The following is a 12861-nucleotide window of genomic DNA, read 5'->3' as shown; positions in this document are numbered from 1 at the left end:
AGCTGCGGCGCTTGCCAATTTAGGAGTTCTGCTGAATACTCAAATTAAATACAAATGGGTCGCAACTTAAGTGTGGACGCTGTGATTTATATGGAAGGGCTTAAATTGCTCAAACTTTGTTGATCTTACAAATTTACTTTCAACTGATTGAAGTTGATGGCTTAAGAGTTCTTGTATAGAGTCATCAACTTGCAAAGCATCAATATGTACCCAACTCTTTACAAATCGCTCTTTAAACTCTGGTTCACGTACCCATCATTTTTCGTATTGATTCAGGACCTCTTTCTCGGCCATTATCTGAAACCATTATCGTATCCTCACCAGGCCCTGTTTATTTATTCATTCTGATGACTTACTCCACAAAGTCAGAGCCAATTTGGATTTGGCCATTGCTCCGTTTTGGCCTTCTTTTGTCTCAGCGCTTGGGAGAAATGCGGGCATCAACATTTGTGTGTTTGCACTGGTGTTTCCCTTTTGGCTGCCCCGAAATGGCAGTGTCGACATGTCCTGGGAACTATTCCAAATTCCAAATCGTCTATGGCATACATACAAATGTCCTTTTTAACTAGGACCGGCCTGGGGTTTACTTTTTTTTGTGGACAAACTGCTTATTTTCAGACCCAAGAACTACTGACCGCAGAGCCAGAACCTTCGTTGTCCTGCGTTCGTTTCGGTTTCTTGGTTCGGGATTAGGATGCACAATAATTTCAACAATTACTACTTGAATGCAATGTTTATGTTCAATTATCGTGGCCGCACTACTGACCCATGGACTCGATTCCCTGGATGCGGATGCGGATGCGGAGGCGAGGACTCCTTTCGGGTCGTTGCAGTTCATTGATTGACATTTTTATTATGCATATTCGCTGGTCTGTTATCCTTGCTACGCTTCCTTCCTTCCGAAACCGCCGCCATCTCCTGCCAATAACAATAAATTTCCAATTTGTCTTTGGCATTGGCCATAATGACGTCCACAAAAGAGACCTTAATCCAATAGATAAATTTCGAGCATGTCCTGGCTCCTTGGCCAGCACTCTTTGCTCCTTTTGGTCCTCGACTCCCACGATTCCCTCGGCTGTTGCGGACAGTCTCATTACTTGTCCATTATTATTGGCCTTCATTCTCAATCAATTTTTCAATTCCATTCCCATTGCCGTTTGCAATTGGCCCGTCAAGTTCGGTTGCCTCTTTATGGTTCTATAAAATTTGCATTTCGCCTGGGGCATCCTTAACGCCTTTTAGTTCTGGCCTTTCCCTGGTTGTTTTCCTGAAAGTTTGTAAATTGCTTAAAGAGTAAACTGATTTTTAAGATGATAGAGGAATAATAATATTGTAAATAAAATACTAAAAAGACTTAAAATTTATAAATTCTACTTGAAGTAAATTGTATACTTCAGTTAACTAAACATTTATACAAACATCTTAGATCCATATATTATTTAAATTCTATATATCAACTTAGAGATTTAATTTAGTTACACAAATGTCATTAATATAATCAAAATTTCAAACTTTTATTCAATTTTTAACACATTTCTGGAATTCTATTGTATAATATTAAATTTTTAACATTTTTTTATAGTTAATTACCAACTTTTGCAGTCAGTTAGAGGTGACCTTTATAGGTCTTAGGCCCTCTTACCAGATCGCAAACACCTCTTTGCATCTGCCTTCCGAGAAGCTGCTTGAAAGACGCGCCCCTGGCCGATGATTAGTCCTTAGATCCTTGGTCAGGACTCCTATATATGCGCTGGGAAAACCACACACACATCGCGAAACATTTGGCGGAACTTGCGGAAGACAAGTGCGCGGGAAATAAAATAAAATCGCGAAATGAGATGAAAATCCGGGAAGCGGAAAAGGGACACCTTGCTGGGCGGTGGGAAGCGCAAGTGGCGGACGGAATTTCCTGATTCCCGGCCCATGAGGCACTCGGCATTCGCATATGTTGAGCACATGTTGGCTGGAGGAATTTCCCGAGCGACGGGCCAGGAATCAACGTCCTGCGTGGGAAAAGCCCACCCACGCCCACTTGGTTACCTGTAGTCGAGTGTTTTTTTTTTTTGGGTGGGTAGATGGTTGGGTGGTGGGTGACCTTGTCAGAGCAGTGGGTCCCTGACCGTGGAGTGTTCAGTTTTGAGATGCGTGTCTGGCACAATGAAAATCCAGCGGTGGTTGGAGAACCCGACCTGAGGGAACGTGGGAAAAAAGGATTTACGATGAAGATGATTCTCAGCCAAGAGAACTGAGAACTGGGAACTCAGAATTCAGAGCTGATGACGTGCCTGGTCATGGCCATGTAATGCAACTGTGTCTTTGTGCCTGCTTACCTGTTGCACACGCACATGTTAAAAAGTCATCATAAATCTCAGTCGACGAGGACGAGCACACTCCGTCTCATCTCATCTCGTCCCATCTCTCTCTCTTCCCTCGCTGTGAAAATATTTTCACATTTTCACTTTTCACATGCGGCAGTGGGAGTTCTTCTCCTCGATGATGACTGGCCAGGATGGGTATTTGTCTTATCTATCAGATCTGTGTAAATTCCCAGCTTATCATGCAAAACACGTAATAACGTCGCCTGATCCTTTAGGCCAGGAAGCCACCGGTAAAGCTACTCCTTTTGTGCAACATGCCGTGACCTTTCCCGCGAACTCGTGACTGCAGCGGCTTAGGCTGCCTAATAATTTGTATAAATATTTATTTTTGCTACCGATTTCTATCTGCTCAACGCCTCCGAGGGAGCTGAAGAAGGTGTGAAATTTAAAACCCCCTGACCATGATGATCTCTTACCGGGAATCGAGGAATCAAGGGGAATCTGAGGGTTACGGTTTCGAATTCAAATCCGGGACATGTTCTGCCTTGCTAAACTGATTCTTGATTTGCATTTTAGTTCACTTGCTGTGGCACGTTCCCCAAAAAAAACCAATCATGTGTTAGATATTGAATAAAGCGTAACGGTTTTTGCATTTTGAAAATATTTGTTAACGTTCGAGAGAGTGTTATACGTTTAACAAATACGAATATTTGAAAATACAGCCCAAAGTTCCAGAACATCGTTAACCAGAAAATAAAATTGTTATTTGGGTCCTATTCAAGAACAGCTGTGTAGTACCCCATACCAATTACAATGACATTACTTAATAGCATTGATTTAACTTCTGAAAATTGTTCGGAATTGCGAAGCCCAAGATAAATCACTTTTAATCTGGCTCTCATCGTCTTTAATTGTTTTTTAAATTTGATTGACTTTTATGGCCCCTTTGTTTAAAAGCATCGAAGACTCTTTGAAATCATCAAAATACAGGGCAATGGCACTTCCTGTAAATTGCCTGATGAGAGTCACTATGAGGCAAAAAGCTAAATATAAACTAAAATTTTCATGCATTTAGGTTAAATTTGTTTGGTAAGTGATATCTATTTAAAAAAAAAAACATTATTTCTATTTCTAATCGCGTAATCAGAAGAAATCTTAATTAAAACTTTTATATCAAGAAATGTTATAGTCATAATCTGGTTAAAATTATGAAACTCCTGAATACAGTATCTTTTGAGACCTGTGTTAAAGGTAAACCACAAATCAGATTAAAAAACTCAATGTTCTTAAAATAAAAATAATTTGCATCATTATATAGAACAAGACATCATATTTCCAGTTCTGGTTCGATGAAAAGATTTTCTACACTAATAATTAGTCATAAAAACGCCGCAACACCTTCTCGTAACAACCTTGCTGGAATTTCGCAAGGTGGCGAAGATTAGAAGACCCCAGATCTGCGTAGTAAGTCATGACAAAGATCGCAAATCGTCGAAGATGGTTAGTCAGTGTGGCATTGGCAAGAAGTGCTGGCCCCTCTGGATGAGTCACCACCAGCCGTTATGGGTTACCAAACAGCGGATGGGGAAACCAAGCCGGTGAATAACCAGTCCTAGAACCACAAACCCAACGAACCGCTCGCCCCGAGCTGCAGCAGGCGAATAACTGCAGTGCACCCACATAGTATCTGTATCTGGATGGCCATACCTTCCGACTCTCTTATACGGTGGAACGAAAACACAACACGTTTGAGTTCGAGGCCCTCTCTTATAAACCCCCTGCTCATCGAGCACTTATAAAGCCGGCTGATTTCCCTGTTGAAAGTCAGTTGCGTGCGAGCCGCGAGCGCGAGATCATCGAATTTCCAAAAAGAACTCAGACAGCGTCTCGAAATAAACAGAAACATAAAAATCTTCAAATTGTCGTGTGCGGTGTGTGGGTGCAACCAGAATAATATAATTACAAAAAAATATCTGAAAAACAAGCTCCTGGATTTATGAGCAATACTACTACCAAAACCAAGTTACCAATGTGTGAGCCACAAAAATCAAGTGAAAACCGAGCGAATATGCCAATAAACTAAAGACACTTTTGGATTACAAGAAACCCACGCATTTTGGATTATAATATTGCGAAAGGCAGAAAAACCTAAGGTAAGCCCGGGGCCCCGACCTTAATGAGACTATATCCGCGAGATACGAAGATACTATGTGAAGGAGAGATGCAAGAAATGTGCAAATTGCAATAGAAATTGTCACAGCGGCAAAACAAAAGCACTTAAACTTAGAGGCGTAATGAGTTTGTTCAACCTGTGTGTTGTGTGTGCCCTCTCTCTTTCGCACCCTTTGGCACTTTTTTAGGGGTGCGAGTGGTGCGGCAGAAAGCATAAAAAATGCAAATTACACCGCGGGTCATGTGAAACTATGCTAAACTGACCATAGACCATAGACCATAGAAAAAAAGAGTTATATGAATTAATTCATTATGCTGAAAAGACCGCTTTCGACATCTCTTCTTCATGCTCGCATGGGTATTCAGTGCAGTCTGCAATGAAAATTAATAAATAAATTAATTAATAAGCGCCCGACTGCGATTTCGTGCCATATTGTAATTGCTAGGCAACCGAAAAAAATAAAAACAAAATAAAGCCCAGCCAAGGCGTTGCTCCCACTCACTTTTTCGAGCAGTGTAGGTAGTAGGTAGCGGCCACAAAAACGCAACGCGACTTAAAGAAAGAGAGGGGGCCATACGAACATAACGAGTGGGAGTGAGAAAAACGCGTTTTTTGGAATTTTTTTTGTTGTGCAAGGCAATGAATTCGGTTTTTTTTCTTTCGAACAATTGTTTGAGGAATTTAAGAAGATTTGTGCGCTGTGACTGTAATTGAATCGAATGCGATTAACATAATTTGTGAGGGGAAATGTCGCTGGCCAGGCAAATTACAATAATGCCTGACCATTAGCTGATTAGTTGGCCATTAGCGAAGATGATTTCAGGGCTAAAAAGTGCAGTTTATGTAACGTACTACAAAAGTATCTTCAAGATTGTCCGGCTAATTTTAGAGGCCCCCGTAACGTGGGGAAAAGCAAACTTGGCCCATCAAATTTTATGGTTAGCCGTTACCCAGCCAGCCAGCCAGCTGACCCAGTTTTCCCTTCAGCCTTGCCGAAACCAGGGGGAAAACCAGGAAGTTGCAGAGCCATCGGAATCCGTGTCCCAGACCATAAACAAAATTCTTGGCCACAAAAAAGCATGCTTTTCCCCGCTTTTCTTTTATTTCTGCTGCATTTTCCCCGTCTGAAGTCTGAAGTGTTGTTATTGCTCTTGTTTTGTTCTGCGTTTTTATGAATAACTTATGCACTTAATTGATTTTTGTTTATTGTTCGGTTCAAGTTAATTAATTACTCACTTTATGCGTGTTCCGTCTTTACAGAATTTCTTCAACGGCGCCAGAATGGAGAGCCCCGCACATAATGTAAACGAAACCAAGGTGGATCTGGGCCAGGAGAATGAGGCCCAGGAGGAGGAGCATTCTACAGTCGACGCGACCGCCGCCGCCAAGGAGACCATCATTGACATTCCCGCCTCCATTGCCTCCAGCTCCTCGTCCTACGACACGGACTGCAGCACGGCCAGCAGCACCTGCTGCACCCGCCAGGGGGAGCACATCTACATGCAGCGGGAGGCCATTCCGGCCACGCCCCTTCCGGAGGCCGAGGATCTGGGCCTGCTGAAGTACGTCCACCGTCAGCACTTTCCCTGGTTCATCCTAGTGATCTCCATCATTGAGGTAAGTCGAGATACACTCATCCCATTAAATCAAAGAAGCCGCAAACTTTCATCCCAAGAGCGATAAAAAAAATTGTATAGGGGGCGGGGCGGTGAAGTTGCGAAGGGCGGAAGTTTTCTTTCCAAGAGTTTTCCTCGCCTTTCCCGCTTTTACATGTTTCGTTTTCTGCGTCTGACTCGCTGGCGCCCCCGAAAATCGATTGTAAACAAGTTGAACAACAAACAGCTGAAGGAAAAGCGAATAGAAAAGCATATGAAACCAGAAACTCGCAGTTTTTAAGGCCATTTTGGTCATATAAAAACTGAGGAGATATGACTAGAAATGGTAGTTAGATAACAAATATGAAGAACTTCTAACTTTAGGTTTGAAAACCCCAGAAATTTCTATATTTTATATAATTTTAAATGAAAAACAACCTCTCCGCAGTACATGCTCTTTTACTTCTATAATAAAAACGCTTCCCTTCGAATAGAAACTAGCACGAATATCAAATAAACCTACAGGGCGGCCCACGGGGCGTATGAGTTTTAGTTTTTGAAGCCCTGCCAAGTTGGCAGGACTCGCCCTAAACATTTTCATAAGACTTTATTTGGGACGCGGTCGCGTGCCAGACAGCAACAACATAAATCAGTGTATGAGACCCCCAAAACTAACCCCCAAATCTCCCTTCTTCTCTCCATTTTAGATTGCCATCTTCGCCTACGACCGCTACACAATGCCCGCCCAGAACTTCGGGCTCCCGGTTCCAATTCCCTCGGATTCGGTACTGGTCTATCGCCCAGATAGGCGGCTCCAGGTGTGGCGCTTCTTCAGCTACATGTTCCTCCACGCCAACTGGTTCCATCTGGGCTTCAACATCGTCATCCAGCTGTTCTTCGGCATTCCCCTGGAGGTGATGCACGGCACGGCCAGGATCGGTGTGATCTACATGGCGGGCGTGTTCGCCGGATCCCTGGGCACCAGTGTCGTCGACTCGGAGGTGTTCCTTGTGGGCGCCAGCGGTGGCGTCTATGCCCTTTTGGCCGCCCACCTGGCCAACATCACACTGAACTATGCGCACATGAAGAGCGCATCCACGCAGCTGGGATCTGTTGTCATCTTTGGTGAGTTTCTTTTCTTTTTAATCTCTAAAAAAAAAAACAAATATAACTGTCATTTCACTCTTTCACTTGGTCTATTTATTTTATTACTTACTTACCAAACGCGAATTCTTCAGTAAATCATACACCTTTTTAACTAAACGCGAATTCTTCAGTAAATTTCCTTTTACTTTCCTTGTATACATTGTTAACGACTTGTAACTAACTTGATCCCTTGCCATTCTTCTATTTTTAGTCTCCTGCGACTTGGGCTATGCTCTGTACACCCAATACTTCGATGGCGGGGCCTTCGCCAAGGGTCCCCAGGTGTCGTACATTGCCCACCTGACGGGAGCTCTGGCAGGACTCACGATTGGCTTCCTGGTGCTGAAGAACTTCGGTCATCGCGAGTACGAGCAGCTCATCTGGTGGCTGGCCTTGGGCGTCTACTGTGCCTTCACCGTCTTCGCCATTGTGTTCAACCTGATCAACACGGTCACTGCCCAGCTGATGGAGGAGCAGGGCGAGGTGATCACCCAGCACCTGCTGCACGATCTGGGTGTGTCCTAAGTATGAGGATCGGCATCCGGAGTCACGTGCAATATCAGCTCCAGCTTCAGGAGAGACCGAGAGACAGAGAGTTGGTGGAAAAGAAAAGTTCACTCAACGATTTAGTTCAAAACTAAATTCGAAATTCGTTTGGCTTTTGCTTTTCGTTAGCATTACCGTTACCGCTACCGTTTGCAGTTACCCGTTAACCGTTTCAGTTCCGAAACACCATACACAAACTCAAAAAACTCAAAAAAAAATATGAACATAAACATAAGCCGAAGCCGAAACGTGTAAACAAATGTTGTGATAGAACCAAAGACTGAATTTATTTCGCGTGTAAAAACAAAGTAAAAATCAAGAGGAAAATCAAGAAACAGAACTAATCGCCTCTCGCTATGATTTAAATTAACCCATTATCCATGTTTTCGTTTAATGGTTTCTGCCTGTTTTCTTAAATTATGTATTTATTGGCCGCAATTACTCTGAATGAATCGAAGCATCAGCAAACTGTATCAAATTGTTTATACATCCATAAGCATAATCTGCTCCCGAACTATGTAGCTCCTAGCGATTATATATAATACATATTTAGTTATAACTAGCCCCTAACAAATTGTTTCAAATTGTAAATACTATTAAGTCGCACACTAGTCAAACAACAACTACAAAAAGAACGATGAAAAACCACAGCAAAGAACCATTCAATTCAGATCAATTAAGCAAATCGAATTAAATTAAAGTCACTTAATGCGTTACAAAATCGAGCAAATATTTATCATAATCCCCCTACACACACACACACAGACACTCAAAAGTATTACTAATTATATTTATTTATTGTAGGGCAGCGAGGGTTTATTAATTTGTCAATCGAGCCAACTATTTATTTATTTATTTAATAATATAGTGAAATTCACACAAAACAAAAACAAGCACTAAAAAACAAAAACAACACACAGAAGTGGGAAAAAAACCAACAATTCAACTGTAAAATATCCAATTCAAAAAATACACACGAAAAGCCAAAGATAATAAAATCAAAACATTTCAAGAATACAACAGAAATACAAAAGCAACAAAAGCGTTTTCATTTCCCTCATTTTTCTTTCAGTTTCAGTTGCCGATATGGTTTTTGGTCACAATTTAAAGGCAATAAATAATCGAGCAAGACGATTATCAAGATGCTTGACATATTGACCCATACGATACCATACGATACGATACACACGCACACAAAATCGCCGGAATACATGTAGATAGATAGCAATGTATATCTCGTACGCAAATAGAGAAATATCCAAAGTAATCGCAGAATGAAAATAGCTAATCTGGCATAAAAGCCAGCAGGGCGTAAGCCAAAATAGAATCCTTGCGGGCCCCAAAAACCCCAAGATAGCATATTCGATTTTCAAAATAATGGAACCACACACAGCCCATCCTTCGCTCCACTTCCCTCCACTCCCAAAAACAAAAAAAAATCAACTAGGAAACGGAAATGTTCAGCACGAGACAACAGAAAACCAAATAGCAAAGACAAAAAAAATTATAGATAAATAAATAAACAGAGAAAAATTGAACAAAAATAAATGTCTAAATTATAAATGAAATTCTCGTTTTCCTCATAAATAACTCAGGGCGGTTAAGCATACACAGGGAGTTTGAAGTGGAAAGTGGGAGCCACTCAATCAATATTTGCTCCACATAAATATGAGTCGGAATTCAAAGCGAAAGACTGCAACTAAAACTTGAGGAAAATCCTTAATTAATATCCACTCCGAAGGAGACTCGTGTGTCAACGAATTTTCCCACTCCAAAAAGCGGGGCAAGCCAACAACTATCGTCCCACCAATCGATATTTGCTCTATATTAGTTTGCGCCGTGGCAAATTGAAAATCCCCCATGAAATATGAAGGCGTAGCATAAGAATTTCGTAATAATTCATATTGTCATTCCACGTCGTTTTCAATCCTGCCGGATTACCAGGACTTAAGTTCATGAATTTCCAAGCAGGCATTCCGCTTGAAGCACTTTTGTCGAATCAAAAATCATTATTAGCTATCTCTTTGTTGCTCGACTAAAAGATACCTCTTCCGAATTATTTCTTGGCTTTCCTCTAAGTAGATTTCGCTGTGCATTGATTCTTAGCTTAAAAGGGCTAGCTTTTTATATATAGATAGAAGATTTACAGAGTAATCTCCATTCTTTGTGGATGAAAAATTTACAGGTCTGAAGTCCATGAATTTTCAAGTAAGCATTTCAATTGAAGGGTTTTAATGTTACATAAAACACAAATAACTAAAATACCTTTCAAACTCTTTTTCCTAAAAAGAACAGGGTATAATATCCCTATTTGATGGTCCTAAAATGCCACTTATTAATGATGCATAATCAAAGAAGCGTTGCGAAATCAAAGATGTTTGATTACTTCGGCGAATAAATAAAACACTCAGAGAGCTTAATATAAATTAAGCACGAAATTCACTTGTGTCTCAATGAGCAGGCAATAATCGAAGTCAAGAGTAAATTACTACAAAAATTGGCGTACACCCTTGTCATATAGTCGCATACAGTCCCTAATTTGCAATTAATAATTGTCCATAATCAGAATTGGCTGATTGCGCCTACCAATTAAGTTCCAATTAAATTATACAATTAGCAGGAGGACATGCAAGTGCCAGATATAGCAGATAAAGCAGAAGCGACTCCTTTGGATTTCGGGGGCGGAGTAGAACTCCCATTGAGGACAGACAGACAGGCAGAGAATGCCAGAGCCAAACCAATCCAATCCTGAGAGTCTAGGAGGCAGTTGGTCGACCAAGATTTATGGTAGACAGGAGCTGCCGCCTCGTGGACATCAAATTGAAATTCAGGCACAATGTCAACAGCAATCGGGGACGAGGTCAGACAGGCTCAGACGGCGACGGCAACGGCGACCGCGACTCGGTATCCAGAGCTGCAGCTCTCTGAAGCCGAAAAATCCACATAAATAACGCGGGCATCCAACTGCCCCCATCCCGCTCCTGTTCTCGTCCAGCTTGTTTCTGCGAATGGCAGGTGCAACTCAATCAACGCTTCACCTCTTCGCGCCGCCCCTTCCACCGAGGTTTCTGCCACAACGTTGCATGTCATCTGTTCTCTGTTCCCTGGCCTCTGGATCTGCGGAGCTGTGGACAGAAGCTGCGGCTTCGGCTGGGAGCCACCTGCCCAAAAGTTGACTTTGGACGTTTTTGTTTACATTTGGCGGAAAGGTGAAGTGTATGGAATGGAGTCAGAGTTAAAGTCAAAGTCAGAGTCGGACTCAGACCCAGAATCGGATCCAGAACTCAACTGAGGAAGCTGGTAGCAAGTTTCGAGTGGGTATCACAGATCAACGATCTGCGGGCTGAAAGACCTCCGACGAGAAGCTCCAAGGGTTCAATGTTCCTCAGAGAACTCTCTGAAGGAAAGCGATGACCTGAAAGAGGTGCTCAATCGATGAATGTTTCCTTAAATCCAAGAACAAGTATTTATCTTTTTAGTGGAGGGAATGAGAACTAGAAATATACGCAATCAAAGGTTCATTAGTTTAGCATATCAATAATTTTAAAACATTTAGAATTTTTATCAGGTTCTTGGGAATTAAATTAGTTTAAGTCATGACCATTACAATCACACCCATGCTATAACAAGTCCTATAAAAAGAGTGCTTTAAAAGATACTAAGGGACCACCAGAGATTTATTTACTACCAAACAGGCCCCATCAAAACAAGCAACCTTGTAAATAACTGCTGAAAGACATTCTTCGAGAACTTGACGATAATCCCTCAATCGGTATGAATGAATCTGAAGGGAATGCCGATGCAGGACCACCTATCAAAGCATAACCTTATCGAGGCGACGAGTGCTCCTTAATGTGTCGAGACTTTGACCCTGAGAGGCAATTATCCCTTCTGGTCGATCGGTTTGATCACCCTGCCCGGCATGACTCTTTGCAGTTTCCATCGGCATCGCCATCAAAATCGACCGTTTTGCGGCTCAATTAGGCGGCGGAGTTTCATCTACCTGGTTTGAGAAGTCCTTGGACTCCAGAGTCTATCTTTTCGGGCTACCCAAGTAGCAGCATGCTGGGGCGCTAATTGAAGAGAACGGAGCAAAGGTCAGAGAAATGAAAACCACCTCGAAACCGATCAGAAGCCTTCATTAACAAAAGGGAGCCACCACTAACTATGCTAATCCTCGCTCAGGGGCAGCATGCAGGAGTCATGGAGCACAAGTTTCAGACGAAAAGCATCCACTCCATTCATGTAATACCGCAATAGCCGCCTTTCCCGAATGAATCCCAAACTCTGATACAGGGCCAATGCCGGTTTGTTGGTCAGCTCCGTTTCCAGGGAAATCATGGCTGCATCCTTCATCGCCATGGTCTCTATGGCCATTTCCGAGAGGGCCTTTCCAATGCCCAGCTTCCTGTACTCCACTTCCACCGCCAGCATGGCGATGTAACCCATCTGGACTCCCTCCATTGTCTCTTCCATTTTGCACACTATCACGCCCACATAGCGATCTCCATCAAGGGCAAAGAAGCACAGATCTGGCCAATTGTAGACAAAGTAGCGATAGGTGTAAATGGAGTACGGTTCGGAGAGCTCCTTGTCGATCAGGCTCTGGAGCACCTTCAGCTGCGATTCATCTTGGAAGTCACAGAAGGTGAACTGCTGCTCTTCCCTGGCCTTCTGGTTATCGTTTGACTCCTTTTCAAGAACTGCTTCTTCTTGATAGGCTGAGTGAATCTTCTCAACAAGATCTGTTTCCTCAATAGAGGAAGCCAGATTCTTTTCTACAAGAACTGCTTCCGATACATCTTCATCCATTGTTGACAACTGTGTTTTGTTTCTTAAAAATAAAGTTTACAAAATTTCGAATTTGTGAGAAAAGCTAACTAAGTATAGCGGTAATTTTCCACTTTTACGAAATTATTCCAACTTAACATATAATATTATAAAACGATATTAGACTGATTTAAGGTTTGTAACTCGAACACATCCTACTTAATGGTATAATTTGTGAGCCCAACCCAAAATTGTCAGATTGAAAAAAGAGTGAAAATGTCGTGAAAATTCCTGTCGCGACCTTGGTGGCAAG

The 12861-nt window shown here is 42.1% G+C and overlaps 2 protein-coding genes across 2 annotated transcripts; one reads left to right on the top strand and one right to left on the bottom strand.

Annotated features, from left to right (window-relative positions):
* Positions 1-4156: 4156 nt before the first annotated feature.
* On the top strand, positions 4157-8811 carry LOC119554621 (protein rhomboid). The gene is made up of 4 exons (XM_037865614.1): positions 4157-4471; positions 5752-6108; positions 6794-7211; positions 7444-8811. The coding sequence occupies exons 2-4, from the start codon at positions 5773-5775 to the stop codon at positions 7755-7757; spliced, it is 1068 nt and encodes a 355-aa protein (XP_037721542.1). The 5' UTR covers positions 4157-4471; positions 5752-5772; the 3' UTR covers positions 7758-8811.
* Positions 8812-11425: 2614 nt separating this feature from the next.
* On the bottom strand, positions 11426-12638 carry LOC119554622 (N-alpha-acetyltransferase 30). Its single transcript, XM_037865616.1, has one exon. The coding sequence runs from the start codon at positions 12588-12590 to the stop codon at positions 11949-11951; it is 642 nt and encodes a 213-aa protein (XP_037721544.1). The 5' UTR covers positions 12591-12638; the 3' UTR covers positions 11426-11948.
* Between the last annotated feature and the right edge of the window lie 223 nt (positions 12639-12861).

The sequence above is a fragment of the Drosophila subpulchrella genome, chromosome 3L (genome assembly GCF_014743375.2).
Source record: "Drosophila subpulchrella strain 33 F10 #4 breed RU33 chromosome 3L, RU_Dsub_v1.1 Primary Assembly, whole genome shotgun sequence".
Classification (NCBI taxonomy): Eukaryota; Metazoa; Arthropoda; class Insecta; order Diptera; family Drosophilidae; genus Drosophila; species Drosophila subpulchrella.
The sequence above is the reverse complement of the archived record's forward strand: the minus strand, read 5'-3'. Positions and strand labels throughout refer to the sequence as shown.